Source organism: Microcaecilia unicolor, chromosome 2 (genome assembly GCF_901765095.1).
Source record: "Microcaecilia unicolor chromosome 2, aMicUni1.1, whole genome shotgun sequence".
Classification (NCBI taxonomy): Eukaryota; Metazoa; Chordata; class Amphibia; order Gymnophiona; family Siphonopidae; genus Microcaecilia; species Microcaecilia unicolor.
Window position 1 is genome coordinate 446,708,834 of NC_044032.1, and position 19,999 is coordinate 446,728,832.

Genomic DNA, 19,999 nt, shown 5'->3' on the forward strand with positions numbered 1-19,999 from the left:
TTGAAGTCAGGTATGTCCCCACTTGTGTTAAGAACCCATAGAAGTTCCATTTTACTTGGGTTCAGGCAAAGTTTGTTCTTTTTAGTCCATTCTTTAATTACTATATAGAAGAGATATTCAATAAAGAGGGCAGAGCTACCTTCATGCAGAAGTTCAGAGTCCGTCTAAATGTACCAACACTTTCCAGTTTTGTGATATATATTACAGATGGACTACACATAGGCAGTTTGTTATTTCTAATAATCTTTTACTATTGTTTTCAATAGCATTTGCTATTGTTTTGGGTGAACCAGCATGGCAGCAATCTCTACCTACTGCCAGCAAGACCCGCCTACTGTGCTAAAAATGCTAGCGCACCTCGAGCATAGCTTAGTAATCAGGGCCCTCAGTTTTTTATTTTAATATCTTATGAATTTCTTACTCTTTTTTTTTTTTTCAAATTTTCAGATCAGGTTTGTCAAGAGGGAAGATTCCCTGAGTGCAAGTTGGTTCGTACAGTACACGATATCAAGATGAACTGCCAGTCAGAAGTGCCAGAGGTGTAAGTGGAAGGTCTCCAGATTGAGGAAACAGTGCTCACTTTCCTTCACCCACCATCTTACTTCTCCAGAGTACTGGGAAATTACATTACAAGAAGGAAGAGTCCTGTTCCATTGGAACAGTGGGAACACAAGGCATGGATTTTGATTTTGAGTATACTTATGTGAGAATCATTTGATGAACTTAACAGCTCTAACAGCCCAATGATCAAATGCAAATGCAGGCGCTAGAGGCCACTAATTCCTGCATTTCCCCATGATCATCAGGCAAACAACGCCTGAGCGATGCAATAGCTTTGCTTGTATTCTGCCCCTATGACCAGAGAACATAATTGTAGGGGCAAAATAGTGCCTTAACCCTATGCCGGCTCAGAGCTGGTGTTAGGTTAAGGCTATGTTCCCGCACCTCCCCCCCCCCCCCCCCCCCCCATCAGAGTGAAGCAGCCCAGGCTGTCACTGTAAGCCCAGGTTGATGCTCTGTCCTGAGGGTCCATAGGACCCACAGACCCACCTCCCAAATCAAAGCCCCGGCGGTCTAGTGCCCCTCCAAGCATCCTTCCCCAGGATGACGACAGAGTGGTCTGGAGGTCCGGTGGATCTCCAGGCCCCCCTACCCCCACCCCACCCCTCCAAAAAATATACCTGTTGTCCCCAGTGGGCAGCCAATGCAGCCCCCCACCCTCCCTGGTGGTCTAGTGGCAAGCCCACCCGCACCCCTGTACCTCAGCATTGGAGGAGGGAGTAGCACTCTTTCCAGTGCTGCCTTCAAAATGGTAGCACCCTTCTCTGCCCAGTGCATCTGGACTCGGGGGGGGGGGGGCATCTCAACCCTTGCCTCAGGTGGCAGATTGCCTTCGGCCATCCCTGCATATTTAGGTCTTTAAATCTGTCCTCATATGCTTATGACGAAGATCACTGACCATTTCAGTAGCTGCCCTCTGAACCGATTACATCCTGATTTAATTGTTTTTGAAGGTGCAGACTCCAGAATTACACACAACATTCTAGATGAGGTCTCAGAAACTTACACAGAGGCACTAGCACCTCCTTCCCCCCCACCCCAAAGTTCATTCCTCTCCCTGTGCACCCTACAATCCTTCTGGCTGACATCCAAGTTTCTATCAAAAATAATCCAACTTCTTCTACAATACGTTTTGCAGCCAAGGCCACATCCTCATGCTTCAAAATTCAGGAAAGCTTCCCCTATGTTCATCTCAATAACAGACTATGGACTTTTCCTCCAGGAACTTGTCCAAACCTTTTTTTTTTAAACCTAGGTACGCTAACCACTGTTACCACATCCTCCAGCAATCAGCTCCAGAGCTTAAGAGTGAAAAAATGTTCCTCCTATTTGTTTTTAAAGTGGTAACATAGTAGATGATGGCAGAGAAAGACCTGTACGGTCCATCCAGTCTGCCCAACAAGATAAACTCATATGTGCTACTTTATGTATATACCTTACTTTGATTTGTATCTGCCATTTTCAGGGCACAGACTGTAGAAGTCTGCCCAGCACTAGCCCCCCCCCCTCCCACCACCGGTGCTGCCTCCCAATCTCTGCTAAGTTTCTGAGGATCCATTCCTTCTGAACAGGATTCCTTTATGTTTATCCCACGCATTTTTTAATTCCATTCATAGTAACATAGTAGATGACGGCAGAAAAAGACCTGCATGGTCCATCCAGTCTGCCCAACAAGATAAATTCGTGTGTGCTACTTTTTGTGTATGTGTATACCTTACCTTGATTTGTATCTGCCATTGTCAGGGCACAGACCGTAGAAGTCTGCCCAGCACTAGCCCCGCCTCCCAACCACCAGCCCCGCCTCCCACCACCAGCTCTGCCACCCAATCTTGGCTAATGTAATTACATTGAGTGTCCCCCAGTGGCATAGCCAGACTTGACATTTTGGATGGGCACTATGTATATAGGTATGAGTAGTGTTTGTTGGGATACTACAAAATAATGTCTTAGGATGCATTTGATGCACTTAGAAATCCATCAACAGCTGCCCTGCATCAGCATAAACCACATACATACTTAATGGAAAAACCGATATTTTTAAATATAATTACATTATCCCATATCTTAAAATTGACCAGACATAAGTCTACCACAATGGCAAACCTTTCAACACACATGACAGGATCTTGCAATATAATTACATAGGAAAAATGTATTAAAAATCTGATAGCACCTCAACAATAGCAATAGAAAACCCACTCGCTGCCAGGTACTTTATGAAGCAACACTAAATCCTGCAAAGAAGCTTCTTAGAGCCTATGTTTCAAACCTTAACATCAATTCTGAACACGAATACCAATAACAGTAATTTTATAAAGGCAGCAGTGAATATACATAACAGCAGTGCACATCCCAATGGAAAAGTCAGACAAGTCGTACTCATACATCCCGACACAAACCACATGCCAGCAGAATCTCTCACCTTCGCACAAGCAAAACACATACCAACTTTCATTAATTACAGAATAGAGGACCAAAAATTAGAAATTGTCATGTAGACTGGCATTAGCCCTTCCCTGCCCTACAGCTTGGCATCAGCTTTTCCCTTCCCTATCCCTCCATCCATCTCCATAGCCCAACATCAGCCTTTCCCTTCTCTACCTTACTCCCCCTCCCATCTATCACTGTAGTCCTATATCAGCCCTTCCCTTCTCCTCCCCATACCTATCCCCCCACGGTCTGGTATCTCCTCCCCCCATCATGAAGCACACCAGCATTAAATATAATACTCTTTTTTAATGTCCTGGATACTGCAGAGCCCACCTCCACTCAGAAACCTATCTACATTAAATATAACTTTTTTTTAAATTTATTTTAAGCCAGGCACCCAAAACCTCACCAAGGCACCAACGTGACAAATATACAACCTTTTTTTAAAAATTTTTAACCTGGGCACTATAAAAATTTATTGTAGGTAGGTTTCTGGGTGGGGGTGGGCTCTTCACTGCCTAGGGAAAAAAAGGTATATTTAATTATGAAATATACCTTTTTTTGACCTAGGCCGTGAAGAGCACACCCCCACCCAGAAGCCCATCACCAGACAGCATTACATTGTACACAACGTTAAAGTTAAAACAAAAAAAAATATATATATATAATATTACCTGGGCTGGGCAGCTGGGCTTCGGAGGTGGTGGCAGGTGGTGTGGCAGAGACTCAGAGAGCACTCACTGTGCTCCGCTCCATGTGTGCTGTTGTGGGGCCATGAGGTGTGCCGAGGCCTGGGTGGAATCAACAAAAAAGGCTGATCTTTATCCAGCAGGCAGAGTAGAGGAATCGCGACACTGATGGCAGCCGGTACAGTTTCCTTTTCCATGCAGCACTGTGGCACCATTGTGCACACAGGGGGGAGGCGCAAGGCAAAGCAGCAAAGCAGAGCCTAGAGACTCCGGAGTAAAACCGGATGGGGAGTGAGCGACAGAGTAGCGGCGCCAGCGTGCAGCGCTACAATGGCCTACAACTTCCAGATCAGGACCCGGCCCACACTAACAAAAAAAACATTTAGGCAAGGAGGAGGAGGTCCAGAGAGCTGCCGGCTGCCTGGGTGGGCCTGGCCCCACCTAGATCCAACTGTAGCAACGCCCCTGTTGTGAATACATTCTGAATTGAGTAATGGAAGACATTCAAATTTTCTACCTTCAGAAGATGATCAAACCCATACTAATACTATTTCTATTAATACATTGTATATTTGTATATTTTTCATTAGTAATTGTATTTATTGAAATAACCATTAATTTACAAGCATGCAGATTTTAGCAAATGGTTTCTCCGCAGATTTGAGCTGCTAGAATGTAGGGTAAACGACACCCACAACTAGTAGGGGTTATGCATAAAAGGTCATCCTTTTTCTTTATCTCTCTATTTTTATGAGTTATACTGATTACAAGATAATTGGCCTTTTAATATCTTAATTATGCACAACCCCTACATTCCAGCAGCTAAAATCTGCGGAGAAACCATTTGCCACTTTAAACTGGGTGGTGCGAGCTATAGAGTAAATGGATATATATAGTGTAGACCGAGTCCCTCCTAACATAATCACACAATCTCCTTGAGCTACAGCTATTTAAATTACATGTAGGTATCTATTATATTTTATGACCCTGTTCCAGCTCCTTTGTTCAGACTGGGATGGAGTAGAGTCTTAAAACATTCCTAAGCCGTGCCCATCCTTTGCAGACAAGGAATGGTATGTTCACTTTTCAGGTTTCCCATATTCCTACCTATGGCTTTGTTGCTTTTACGCTGCTTTTCTTTTGTGGGAGTGACCAAACTCTACATCTGAGAGACTTTTCTATGATCTGGAAGCAGTTCAGTCTTGCATGAGAGATGTTTTATGAGAAATTCTTATAGATTAGACCTATATAACAGGATACAGAGTTATATGTCCATGACATACATCAACTTCCTGGAGGATCTCTAAGGGAGGGGAAAGAATTATTAGTCGATGTGGATGACTTTTTGCCATCATTTTCTGTGTTCCTCACATCACAGTTCTTAGGTCCTATTCCTTTGAAGGAAATGATAACTTTGTTTTAAGTGATATATATATATAAACTCAAGTCATATTAACTGTCTCTCTTAGAGGAAAAAACATACACTAGGGGTATGGTAAAGATATTTAAACATCTCAATAGATATCAATCAGGTGCAAAAAGTGATACTTTCTAAATAAAATAATAATCTAGAACAGTGGTTTCCAAGCATGTCTCGAGGGGACTCCCAGCCAGTTGGGGGTTTCAGGATATCTACAATGAATATTCAGGAGACCAATTTACAAACACTACCTCCACTGCATGCAGATTTGCTATGAATATACATTGCGGATATCCTGAAACTCGTTGGGTGGGGGTTCCTAAGATAGGTTTGGAAACCACTCCCTAGAAAATGCGATCACTATATGAGGCTTCAAGGGATAGACATGGGCAACAATCAAAAAATATTGCATGCATGGCACAGTCTTCCAGTGAAAGTGAGGGAGACAAAAGGAGTAACAAAATTCAAGAAAGAATGGAGTAAATACAGAGGATCCCAACTGCAAAGGTGATGGCAAGGAGCAATGATATAACTGCACTAGACTCCAAGAAAGCACTATGGATAAAACCCAAACTTCAGTGAGCACATTGAGGTTGGATTTCATTTTTTACAACATTACTAAGCTAAATGTCCATGAGGATTTATATAAAATGTTGCAATAAGATATAGAAGGGGCCTGTTGGCTTAAATAATGGTCTTGTAACAATCAAAGGTGAAGATGGTAAGGCCAGAAATAGCCCGCCAGCCGAGGCCATCGCTGTGAAAAATTTTGGACTTGTATAACAGCAGTAAAAAAAACAAAACAAAAAGGTACTTATTTGCCATACCAATTGATATTCTAAAGATGTGTTTCCCAATCTACGTGCCTTGCAATACTGGTGTGCTGTGGGAAAATCCTTCTTGTGCCTTGGTGCTGGCAGCCTCCACGTGATTGTCCACAGAGGACCATTCCATTACTGTTGGGCACTGTACCTAATGCCCTGCAGCAAGCGGGCAACACTGCAGAAGATAGGAGGGAAGGGGCTGGAGCAGGGAGCTGTGCAGCTGGAGTGGAGGCAGAAATTAGACTCTGTTCCCCGCCTGACTCTGCCCTCCATTCCACCCCCACCTGGAAAAAAAGGGCTCTTCTCTGATATGCGGTGTCTGCTCCACTTGAGAGGAGATGAGAGAGTCACCAGCTCTAATAATAAAAATACTGGTTTATGGGGAGGGATGGGGGTTGGTGAATGCTGATAGAGGTGAGGGAAGAAAGAGAGTATGAATGATGGAAGGGGTGGAGGAAGATGGGTGAGGTGAGAAAGGATGTGAATGCTTGACGGAGGGCACATGAAACTGTCACATTTAAGCACTGTTGCTCCTTGCTGGGGAAGGTGAAATGATCGAAGAAAAAAAAAGCCTGGCTATACTGGGGAGAAGGGAATAAAGCATACTAAGGGATCATTGGGGGATGTGGGGAAGGGAGAAACAGCTTTATTAGAATTCCAGGGAAGGGGGTAGGAGACTGGCATGAGGGAGGAGGTAAAACCTAGGAGAGGAAGGAATTGGACCCTTAAGCCCCTCCTTCATTATGTGGACTGTCTGGATACCAAGGAGATGTGACATGCCTAGTAGGGTGTATTCTCCTGTATTTATTTCAGTCCAGGTACTGTAAAGCTCTTTTGTCATTATAATGTTGGATAAGAGTTAATTCTGTTCTGACCTATTAAACTCTTAGCTGAAAATAATTGTTGTTATGTAATATGTAACATGCGTGTAATCACTAGTGAAGGCCCTTCTTTCCATGCTGAGGAGTGACCTGACCAGCAAGGAGTTGGTATTGTCGTGTTTTTTTCATCCCTGATGACATGGAATTCCTTTAGAACAGCAGAGTCATTCAGTTTTCAAAAAAGCGGAGGGAAGCAGCTGAGCACTGAGGAGGGAGAGCTCTGGTTGCAGAAGCGTGTGCACGAATGCAAGGGCTGAATCTCAGGGAAAAGCAGCAGAATAACACTGGTTCCAGACAGACACAGAGCTGGAGAAAGGGTGCAGAGATCAAGGAATGAGGGAGATGGTACTGGGTGGAATATGGGACTTTATAAGCTTCCCAAAGTGGACACCTCTGCTAGGAGGCCTGGGTGAGCCAAATGGAGTTCCATTCCGTATTATAAACCCAATACTTAAAAGTAGATTTTCAGCATCACTGTCCGGACAATGCCATTGAAAATCATTACTGACTGGTCTGGCACTATGCAGATAGTAGAGCACAACAATAAGCATCAGTTCTCCACTTAGAACATAAGAGTAGCCATACTGGGTCAGACCAATGGTCCATCTATCCCAGTATTCTGTTTTCCAAACAGTGGCCAAGCCAGGTCACAAGTACCAGGCAGAAACCCAAATTGTGGCAACACTCCATACTACAAATCCCAGGGCAAGCAGTTGCTTCCATGTCTGTCTCAATAGCAGACTATGAACTTTTCCTCCAGGAATTTGTCCAACCCTTTTTTAAACGCAGATACACTAACCACTGTTACTACCTCCGCCGGCAAAAAGTTCCAGAGCTTAACTATTTGTTGAGTGAAAAATTATTTCCTCCTCGAGTGTCTCCTAGTCTTTGTACTTTTGGAATGAGTAAAAAATTGATTTACTTCTACTTGTTCTACACCACTCAGGATTTTGTAGACCTCAATAATATCTCCCCTCATCTGTCTCTTTTCCAAGCAGAAGAGCCCCAACCTCTTTAGCCTTTCCTCAAAGAAGAGAAGTTCCATCCCCTTTATCATTTTAGTTGCTCTTCTTTGAACCTTTTCTAATTCCGCTATATCTTCTTTGAGAACTGAACGCAATATTCAAGGTGCGGACAATGGAGTGATACAAAGGCATTATAGTATTTTTAGTCTTGTTCACCATCCCTTTCCTAATAATTCCTAGCATCCTGTTTGCTTTTTTTGGCCACCGCCGCCACCACCATAGAAGCACGGATATAAATATAAACTTCACATGGATGGAAGAAAAAAGCCTCAATAAGTTCCAGACTTAACAGTCTATAGAGCTAACACTTGTCATCATCGGTAATAAAAAGCCTTCCATTCTCAACATTGAAAAATAATAACTTTTAATGTAAATATAGCGAACAAAACACTGTGGGGCCCTTTTACTAAGCCGTGGCAAAAAGTGGCCTGTGGGAGTGCAAGCACATCTTTTGGGTGCCACCAGGCCAGTTTTTACCACATCCTGGAAAAAGGGCCCTTTTTTTTTTTAAGGGGTCAGAAATGGATGTGCAGCAAAATAAAAACCAGCATGCATCCATTTTCGGCCTGAGACCTTACCACCATCCATTGACTTAGCAGTAAGGTCTCATACACTACCCGGGCAGTAGGCATGCAGCTGTTTACCGCTGGGTAAGCACCATGCGGTAGAATATAGAAAATATTTTCTACCACGTTTTTGGCGCACACCAAATTCAGAATTACTGTCCGGGCACGCAGTAGCTGGGCGGTAATTCCGATTTGGTGCACACTAGATGTGCATAGACCTGTATGCACCTTTGTAAAAGGGCCCCTTAACTGGGAGCATATAAAGCAATATAAAAGAAGGAAAGTCAGAGCATAAAAACTCCATTAGTTAAATTAAAAAAAAAAAGAATAAACTTACTTCTTAATCCAGAACTCTGTCTTCCGGGGTTGTTATTCACATGCACTTGAATGGTACTTTATATGTACTGACGTCAGATGCCAAAATGCTGATCGACCTATCTGCTAGTTTAACCTCATGTCCATTAATTCTTGAATGTTAATAGAAAAGGCGTTGTTCTATTTTAGAATTCAGACCACTGGGCTCCAAAATATTCAAACGAAAATCCACTTCTGTTCCTGTTGCAACCAAATCTTCCGTCGATCATCCACTGAAGGGCCAAATACTGGAGCAACTCAAAACTGTGTCCATATTTCATACAATGTGCAGCAAGTGGGGGGATGTCAGTATCCGAGCATTAATCATGCTTTTATGCTCAGTCAACCAAATACATAATTTTTTTGTAGTCTGTCCAATATAGTCTGTCTTCCGCATGCATTTTCTAATATGTCATTTAGATTTGCATATAGTAGAGGAAGGAATTTAAAAGAAATGTTATGTCCATCTGAATTACCAACTAAAGAGCTCATTAGACAGACCTAATAGACTGATATTATTGGCCACACAGTGTGTGGCAATTGTTTGATTTGTGATATTACAATGACTGCTTCTGTATTTGTGGATCCTAATACAGATATTGAGTATCCTTTAACCGCTAGCACTACTTGTGTGACAGATCATGTAATGTATTGTATTATATGTCCATGTAAAAAAACTCTATATTGGAGAACAATGTGAGGTTTGTAGGTAAAAATAAATCCCCCAGAACAAATAATTACATAAGAACATAAGAATAGCCATACTGGGTCAGAACAATGGTCCATCTAGCCCAGTATCCTATTTCCAATAGTGGCCAATCCAGGTCACAAGCACCTGGCAGAAACCCAAATAGTAGCGATATTCCATGCTACCAATCCAAGGGCAAGCAGTAGTTTCCCTCATGTCTACCTTATTAGCAGACTATAGACTTTTCCTTCAGGAACTTGTCTAAACCTTTTTTAAACCCAGATACACATTTTGGTCGCTCTTCATTGAACATTTTCTAATTCCACTATATCAACCAGAACGGAATGCAATACTCAAGATGAGGTCGCACCATGGAGCGATAAAGAGGCATTATAGTATTCTCGGTCTTATTTACCATCCCTTTCCTAATAATTCCTAGCATCCTGTTTGCTTTTTTGGCTGCTGACACACACTGGGCAGACGATTTCAGTGTATTGTCTACCTAGATCTTTTTATTGGGTGCTGACTCCCAACATGGACCCTAGCATCAGCTAACTATGATTCAGGTTATTCTTTCCAATGTGTACCACTTTGCATTTGTCCATATCACATTTCATCTGCCATTTGGATACCCAGTTTTCCAGTTTCCTAAGGTCTTCCTGCAATATTTTAACAAACTTGAATATTTTTGTGTCATCTGCAAATTTAATCACCTCAATCATCATTCCGATTTCCAGATCATTTATAAATATGTTAAACAGCACTGGTCCCAGTACAGATCCCTGTGGCCCTCCACTATTCACTTTTCTCTATTGAGAAAAATGTCCATTTAACCCTACCCTCTATTTTCTGTCCAATAACCAGTTCCTAATCCACAATAAAGCATTGCCTCATATCCCATGACTCTTTAATTATCTCAGGAGTCTCTCAACTAGCTCACCTTTATCCACATGTTTATTCATGTCTTCAAAGAAATTAAGCAAATTGATAAGACAAGACTTTCCTTGGCTGAAACCATGCTGACTCTGTCCCATTAAACCATATTTATTTATGTGTTCCATAATTTTATTATTTTAAGGTTTAATGGTTTTTATTCAGGATCAAAAAACAAAGCAGCATGGAACAACTAAACAACAAGATAACACAAAAACATTGAGCGATTACATAACAGTAACCATACTTACCAAAATAATAAACAAAAACAGCATACAGAAAAGAGCTGGATAATTTACGATCCTATTTTTTTGTTTTGTGAGAAAACTCCCGCACCCTCCTCCCCACTACCCTAGTTCACTTTCAAATGTTAACTATTGTAGGCAAGATCACCCCTCTTCCCCCAACCCTACTGAAACCCATATCTTAAACGTTCATGAAGATGACCCAGCATCTGGGCTCTTATAACCCCAGGCCATCTATAAAAGGATAACTTCCAATATTCCCAATCCACCCTTCCCTACCCAGGCAGAGAACCCTCAAGCAACCCCTAATGTAACAACTTAGGAAACACCCTGAAACTTGTTTAATACAGCACTTTTGGCTTTATGGGAGATAGTTTGTAAATAACAGCTCCAGATAGACACAAAAGCCCTTCTTCCCTTTGGGGAGTTCCTATCAGCCCTCGCCTCCCATAATATAAAAGCATGCAATCTATTTCTCCAATACCAAAAAGAAGGAGGCTCCTCTTGCATCCAATGCTTGAGTATGCACTTTTTCCCCAATGCATAAGCTTTACTCAATAATAAGGGCAAATGTTTATCCGAGATCTCACATGCCTCCCATTTATTAACCAGAACTCCCTTCCAGGAAAAGACCACATGATGACCAAAAAGAATCCTTAAGTATCAATGGAGCAATCTCCAAAATGCTTGAATGCCATTACATTGCCAAAAAGCATGAAAAAAAAGTATTGTCCCCCTGCTGACATTTGGGACATTGACCAGTGGGCACCCAACCTGCTCTAGCTGCCTGATATTGTGATATACCCTGTGGAGTATACGGTATTGACTCTCCTGAAGTTCAGTATTGCCCACCTGCTTTGGAATAGCTTTAATCAATTTTAGAAAATTCACCTCTTTCAATTCGTACCCAATGTCCTTACTCAAAACCTCCGTAAGCAGACCATACTCTTGGGGAGGGAGAAGTGAAATCAAAGCTTTATGCAAACCTGATACAGAAACCTTGCCAAAAACATCACCTTGCAGAAAATGTATAATTTTATTCTTTAGAATAGTTTCCACTATTTTACCCAGCATTGACATCAGGCTTACTGGCCTGTAATTTCCCAGGTCATCCCGGAACTCTTTTTAAAAATTGGCATCACATTAGCCACCCTCCAATCTTCAGGAACTATGGACGACTTTAATGACAGGTTACAGATTACTAACAGCAGATCAGCAATTTCATATTTGAGTTATTTCAGTACCCTTGGATGCATGCCATCTGGTCCAGGTGATTTACTACTCTTTAATTTGCCCATTAAAACAAAAAAATACACCATTAAACATCTTCCAGGTTCACCGAGATTTCTATCAGTTGTTCTGGTACAGATAGATCTCTTATATCTTCTTCTATAAATACCGAAGCAAAGAATTTATTCAGTTTCTCTGCTATAACAGATAATAATCAAATCCAAACCAACAACAGAAACACCTTATGAAAACCATGACCAAGAGCTAGTTTGCTTTCACTAGCCTTTACTTAAAGATGTGTATTTTCCATGATTTCATGCTTGGTGTAGGTTGTTCTCCTTCTGGAGAGTACCAAGCCTTTGCTGAGCCCAGAACAGGAACTCCAGGGACAGCTTAATTGCAGCAGCAAATTCAGAAAATAGATTAAAGCTTGATAAAGACACATTTTGAAGAAAAGGTGTCCTCTTTCTGCTCAGATTATATTAAGTATTTTCCCCACAGGCAGACAATGAGCAAAACCTCTTTAGTAATAAATAATGTCTTGCAATGCTGCTACCTAGATCATAGGTTCCCAACACATGTTATGCGTACCCCTAGGGGTACGCTGCATGCAAGACATCCATAGGGGGTATGTGGCACCTAATGCCCAATCACTATCTTCCCATCCTTGCTGCCACTTGCTCACCAGCCGGGTCGCTGCCTTCCTGTGTCTGCAGCAGCAAGAAAAAAATGGAAATGGTGTTTTTCCCTTCCCTGCTGCCCACCCATTCACTCACTCACCCACTGCCTCCCCAACACCATGGCTGCAAACAAACCAAAATGAGGTGCTGGGTTATAGCCTTGTGTGCACCACTTGCTGGTCCTACCTTCTATGATGTAAATTCCTGTTTTGGAGGAGCAGGATCGGCAAGAGCCGGCAGCAGTGCACACATTGCTATGGGCCCATGCCTTGTTTCAGTTTGCTTGCAGCCACAGTGCCAAGGAGGCAGCAGCTGAGCGAACGGGTGGGTGTAAGCTCTTTGAGCAGGGCCTGTCCTTTTATGTTAAATTGTACAGCGCTGCGTAACCCTAGTAGCGCTTTAGAAATGTTAAGTAGTAGTAGTAGGTGGCAGGGAAGGATACAGTTTCCGTTTCTTCTTGGCATTGCATACACAGGAAGGCAGCGGCCTGGCAGGTGAGCAAGTGGTGGCAGGGAGGGGAAGGCAGCAGTGAGTGAATGAGCGAATGGGTGAGTGGAGATGTCATAAGATGTCATAATTCTCATCTACTTTATTCTCTGCTTTGCACTTGTACTATTATGTTTTACTTTTCCTCAAACATTGTAAGCCACATAGAGCCTGCCTTAGTGGGATTATGTGGGATATAAATGTTCACAATAAATAAATAAGTACATAAGTATTGCCATACTGGGACAGACTGAAGGTCCATCAAGCCCAGCATCCAACAGTGGCCAATCCAGGTCACAAGTACCTGGCAAGATCCCAAAACAGTACAATACATTTTATTCTGTTATTCTAGAAATAAGAAGTGGATTTTCCCCAAGTCCATTTTAATAATGGTCTATGGAGTTTTCCTTTAGGAAGCCATCCAAACCTTTTGTAAACCCTGCTAATTTAACTGCTTTTACTACATCCTCTGATGAATTCCAGAGTTTAATTACACATTGAATGAAGAAATATTTTCTTCAATTCTTTTTAAATTTACTAGTTTGTAGCTTCATTGTATGCCCCCTAGTCCTAGTATTTTTGGAAAGTGTAAACAAGGGATTCAGGTCTACCCGTTCCACTCCACTCATTATTTTACAGACCTCTATCATATCTCCCCTCAGCTGTATTTTCTCCAAGCAGAGCAGCCCTAGCTGCTTTAGCCTTTCCTCATAGGGAAGTCGTCCCATTTATCATTTTTGTTGTGCTTCTCTGTACCTTTTCTAATTCCACTATATCTTTTTTGAGATGTGGTGACCAGAATTGAATACAATATTCAAGGTGCGGTCGCACCATGGAGCGATACAAAGACATTATAAAGTCCTCATTTTTGTTTTCAATTCCTTTTTTTAGTAATACCTAACATTCTATTTGCTTTCTTAGCTGCCGCAGCACACTGAGCAAAGGTTTTCAACGTATCATCAACGATGATGCCAAGATCCCTTTCTGGTTGGTGACTCCTAATGTGGAACCTTGCATTACATAACTATAATTCGGGTTCCTCTTTCCCACATGCATCACTTTGCACTTGCTCACATTAAATGTCACCTGCCATTTATAGAAGCCCAGTCTCGTAAGGTCCTCTTATAATTTTTCACAATCCTCTTGCGATTTAACAACTCTAAATAATTTTGTGTCATCAGCAAATGTAATTACCTCACTAGTTACTCCCATCTCTATAATATAATAAAAAAACAGTGGACCCAGCACAGAGCCCTGGGGAAACCCATTATCTATCCTTCTCCATTGAGAATACTGACCATTTAACCCTACTCTCTGTTTTCTATCTTTTAACTAGTTTTTCATCTACAATAGGACACTACCTCCTATCCCATGACGCTTCAGTTTCCTCTGGAGTCTTTCATAAGGTACTTTGTCAAACGCCTTTTGAAAATCCAGATACATGATATCGACCGGCTCACCTTTATCCGCATGTTTGTTCACCCCTTCAAAGAAATGTAATAGGTTGGGGAAGGAATGAGTGATCAGGAGTGGGGTAGGAGAGAGAGATGGGGCAGTGTCGGTAGTAGAGCGCAAGGGATCTGGGTGATGGTGGTGGTTGATGGAGTGGCTAGAGAGATATGGGGCAATGCTGGATGGCGGGGTGAGGGGAAGAGTGATGCTGAATAGTGGGAGATGGGAGGAAAGAGATCTCTGGGGCAGAAGCATAGCTAGGTGGGGCGCAGGGGGAGCGGTCGCTCCCCTAAATCGATTAAAAAAAAACCCGGCGCCTATTACATAGGCGCCCCGTAGCCTAGCTGTGACCTTCACTGTGGCCCCGCCTGCCTCCTTCTCCAACTATAGCCCGACGAAATCTTCTGCTGCCGCCGCTTCTGTTAAGCAGCGCAGCCAGGAACGAGACCTACGTTGATCAGCCAGCATAACATAAGAAGAAAAAGAAGCGTGGGGCCGCAGCAGCCTTCAGACATGCGCTGTCGGCTCTGCCGGTCTCTGCCCTGTGACGTCAATTTCCTGTTCCAGGGGCAGAGGACTGGCAGAGCCGACAGCGCATGTCTGAAGGCTGCTGTGGCTCCGCGCTTCTTTTTCTTCTTCTGTCAGTGCTGCTGTAGAGGCCCGGGCCGGAGGGAGAGAACAGAACGTGGCCACTGGCTAGAAACGGTAGGAGGAGAGAGAGGGAGAGCAGGGGAGAACCAGGGGATATGGACAAGAGCAGTGGAGAGCCAGAGAACAATAGGGAGAGAAAGAGGGGACATGGAAAGGAGCAGGGGAGAGTCAGAGAGAGATGGGGAGAGAAAGAGGGGCCATGGAAAGGCGCAGGGGAGAGCCAGGGACATGGAAAAAAGCAGGGGAGAGCCAGAAAGAGATGGGGAGAGAAAGAGGGGCCATGGAAAGGAGCAGGGGAGAGCCAGGGACATGGGAAAAAGCAGGGGAGAGCCAGAAAGAGATGGGAAGAGAAAGAGGGGCCATGGAAAGGAGCAGGGGAGAGCCAGGGACATGGAAAAAAGCAGGGGAGAGCCAGAAAGAGATGGGGAGAGAAAGAGGGGCCATGGAAAGGAGCAGGGGAGAGCCAGGGACATGGAAAAAAGCAGGGGAGAGCCAGAAAGAGATGGGGAGAGAAAGAGGGGCCATGGAAAGGAGCAGGGGAGAGCCAGGGACATGGAAAAAAGCAGGGGAGAGCCAGAAAGAGATGGGGAGAGAAAGAGGGGCCATGGAAAGGAGCAGGGGAGAGCCAGGGACATGGAAAAGAGCAGGGGAGAGCCAGAGAGAGATGGGGAGAGAAAGAGGGGACATGGGTTGGAGAGAGAGAGAGAAGCTGCTGGGGAGAAACTGGGGGAGACCCTAGCTGTCAGACTGAGAAATGCTGGCTGGATGAAAGGAGGGAGAAAGAGGAAAAATGCTGGAAGGAGGGGGCAGAATAAGGAAAGACGCTGGTAGGGAGGGAAAGAGGATAGACACTGGAAGGATGGGGTGAGAGAGGACATGCTGAATGGAAAAGGGTCAAGAGAGAGAACTGTCTAGAAGGAAGGGGAGATAGAGGGAGACAATGGACGGAAGGATCGGGAGAGGGTAATGGGTGGAAGGATGGAGAGAGAATGAGGGATGACACTGGATGGAAGGGTAGGAGAGAAAGAGGGAAGGTGCTGGACATGGATGGAGGGAAGGGAAGTATATGCACATGGATGGAGGGAAGTGAGCAGACAAGCTGGATATGGATGGAGGGGAGAGCAGTGGAGTGAGGAGAGTTGCTGGACATGGGTGGATGGAGGGGAGGGCAAGGAGAGAATTGTTGGACATGGATGGAGGAAAGGGAAGACAGGAAGGAGATGCACATGGATGGAGGGGAGAGAGAAGAAATGCTGGACATGGATGGAAGGGAGGGAAGAGAGAGGAAGGAGATGAGATGAGGGAAAAAGAAGAGAGGAGAAAAACTGCACATGGATGGAGAAAATAGGCAGAAGTTGGATCCACTGGGCAGTCAAGTCTGCGGAGGACCCAGCTTTTACTTATGGATATAGAGCAATAATTGAAGAAGAAAGGAGGAAAGTAAAGAAATAAATGGAAAGGAAGCCCTGGAAACGGAGTTAAGAGGACAGATAGCAGCAGAATCAGAAAAACACTTATGAAGTGGGTGAAAATGGGAGAAGAACTTAGGAGACTGGGTAAGGGAGAGATAGAGGGGGGAATGGGAGTGCTGGAAAGGGAATGAGAGGGAGATGGTCAAAGCTAGTAGGTAGATGGATACTAAGAACTAAAGAGTGAGAGAAAAGTGGGGGAAAAACATAAAATGAAAGATCAGTGCCAGACAGATGCAGAGAAGGACAGGAAGAAGACAAGAGAAGAGCAAAGAAATGGAAAAGCCAACCTGGAAAAGAATTTAGGAGAAGACTGACACATGAAAAGTGGAAAAGAGACTGGGACCAGCCCAACTAGAAAAACAGAATGCTCAGACAACAAAGGTAGAAAACAAAACATTCTTTTTATTTAATGCTTTTTAAGGACTAAGATGTGCCTAATTTGTACATTTTTTTTTCGTATTGTATTTTGCAGAGTACAGGAGAAAATTCATTTCTGTTTCTCTTTTACCAGTATTTGTACTGCTTAAAGAGTCTGGCTTTCTTGAAGAGATCTATATTTCAGTTTTTGTGGGCATGTTTTTTGTGGTTCCCTATTTTGTATCACATGAGGGTCTGTCCGTGTTCTGCATATGTGACTGAGGTGACTGATTCTGCTAGCATGTAGTGTTTTGTGTAGGAATGTGTAACAGTCCAGCTTGTTCCATTTTCCAGTAGCAGGTATATTGGTGCTCTAGGGTCCAGGGTATTTTCATAGGTGAGTTAGGGCTTTTGTGTGTTAAGTTTTCTGTATAGATTTTGAGTGTCTTTTTGTAGGGTTTTGTGTTATTTCATAAAGTGTCTGGCCGTATTGTTTTTGATATGCTGGCTTCATATTCAGCATTTTAGTCTGGTGCGTGTGTCTGTTTTTTTAAATGGCCTTAATGAATATGTATGAAATGTACATATGCAAATGAATATGCAAATGTGCCAAGCCACACCCTTTGCCCCCCAAAATGAAACAGTCAAACTATGCCCATGTCTGGCGCCTATTTTACAAAGTCTGCTCCCCCAGACGTCAAAACCTAGCTACGCCTCTGCTCTGGGGCAGTGGTGGGAGGAAAGAGAGAGAGGGGTGATACTGGATGTGGGGGCAGGACAGAAAATAGGGCAATGCTAGATGTTGTGGGGGGGGGGAGAGAGAGATAGGGCAATGCTGGATAATGGCAGGAGAGAGACAGACGGGCAATGCTGGATTTGGAGAGAGTCAGAGAAAGAGGGATGATTTGGATGGCAGAAGGTGGAGAGACAGAGGAGATGCTGCATGGCAGAGGAGGGAGAGAGAGAGAGTGAGAAAGAGGAGAGGCTCCATGCTTGGGGAGAGACACGCACACGCACACACACACACACACACACAGAAAGAAGTGATGCTGCATGGTTGGAGAAAGAAACACACACACACCAGAAGCATAGCCAGGTTAAGGGCATCGGGGCAGTGGAGAGAGGACTGCTGACAGCGACGGCACATATTTTAAATGGGACAGATCGCGTGAAAAATAGGCGCTGGTGCCATCAGAAGTCCATTTGGGGGAGCAGTTGCTCCCCTGGCGACCCACCTAGCTACGTCTCTCACACACACAACACCGAGTGAGAGAGGAGATGTTGCATGGCTCGGGAGAGACACACACACTGAGAAAGATGATGCTGTATGGTTGGGGAAAGAAACACACACACAACACCAAGTGAGCGAGAAGATCCTGCATGGCTGGGGAGGCACGCGCACACACACACCCACCAAGTGAGAGAGGAAATGCTGCATGTCTGTAGAGAGAGGAGAGACATGCACACAGAGCGAGATAGAAGATGATGCATGGCTGGAGAGGGAGAGAGAGAGACATACACACACACACACACACACAGAGTGACAGAGGAGATGCAACATGGCAGGGGGAGACACACACACACACACACAATGCCTCATGGGTGAGTAGACAGGCACCACAGAGAGAAGATGCTGCATGGCTGGGGGGAGACAGACACATAAAGGAGATGCATGACTGGGCAGAAAGAGAGAGAGAGAGAGGAGAGATGCTGCATGCCTGAGGCGAGGTACATGCAGAGAGGAGATGCTAAACACACACAAGGTGATGCATGACTGGGGAGAGAGACACACACAAGAGACATTGAGAGAAGATGCATAGCTGGGCAGAGAGAGATGCTGCATGGGTGGGATACCCAGAGAGGAGACACTACATAGGGGGAGAAACATACATAGAGAGGGGAGATATTGTAAATGGAGAAAGATAGGAACACTGAAAAAAGAGACGCATGATGGCCATGGAGAGAAGAAATGTTAAACAGATAGGAAACCTTGTCAAGAAAGTTAAGAGAAGACAGAAAAGCATAAACCAGATACTGGGGCCAACAACATTATTAGAAAATTAAAATCACCAGGCAAGAAAGGCCGAAAAAGTAATATTGTTTTCTATTTGATAAGAATATGTTAGTTTCTGGACTAAATCTGCCAGAGCTGATGAGAGCAGGGGGTGTGGGTAGTACTCGGGTGAAATTTCTTCGATTTAGGAGGATACATGGCTTGAAGAAGCTGGAACCACTGGTCTAGAGGAAAACCCTAATCGCAGTGCTCTTTTGGGGTGCGATTTGCCTTTAAGTGAATGTGGCTCTTCGCTGGTCTCCGGTGACGGGGAGAGACTGGTGAGAAAAGGCAGCCGCAGGAGCAGCGAGATTTGGTGCCTGTCGGCGGTGGGTGCAGGGGCCGCGCTTTCCCGCTAGGTGTCTCCCAGGGCCGGGAGGAGGAGCCGGCGGTAAGAAGCTGAAGGAAAAGCAAGAGACAGACACACACGGGCAGCTCCTGAGAGCGGGAGAGACTGGTGGCCAGGCTCAGCTAGAGACAGACAGACGGACAGGCACGGCGGATCGGCAGCATGTTTTGCCGGAACCACAGCAGCAGGGTGACGGTGGCCCGGTGCTCGGCTCTGGAGATGGAGATCAAGCGGGGCAAGTTTCGCAGGAGCGTTTTCGTGGACACTCCCCAGGTAGGGAAAGAGCGCGACACATTATCAGGCTTATTTTCAAAGCACTTTGGGAGGCTAAGTTCCATAGGTTTCTATGGAACTTTGGGAGGCTAAGTGCTTTGAAAATATGCCTCTTACTCTCCCACCCTCAATCCCAAACTCTCTGCTCTACCCCTTCAGCCTGTTCTATGCAAGCTCTTCCAATACCCTTCTGCTCTTTTTCCATGATCCTCATTAGTCAAAGTTTCTAAGCCCCTCCCGTGCCCCACAAACACTCTGCAGGCTTGCAAAATCTTCACTGTAACAGAACCTCAGATCTTCAGTTTCAGTTTGCACCAAATCCTTAATCTGCTCTATTTTATTTACCTTGTATGCGTTTCTTGACAAACGCGCCTTCGTAA

General features: G+C 44.2%; 1 protein-coding gene across 2 annotated transcripts in view; it reads left to right on the top strand.

The window, feature by feature from the left end:
- The first annotated feature begins 19,399 nt into the window (after positions 1-19,399).
- Positions 19,400-19,999, top strand: part of RTKN (rhotekin) — a 244,889-nt gene continuing 244,289 nt past the window's right edge. For both annotated transcript variants that reach the window (XM_030190903.1, XM_030190907.1), the window contains exon 1: positions 19,400-19,619. In XM_030190903.1, the coding sequence (XP_030046763.1) occupies positions 19,509-19,619 (111 nt within the window). In that variant the 5' untranslated portion in view covers positions 19,400-19,508. The remainder of the gene's footprint in view (positions 19,620-19,999) is intronic.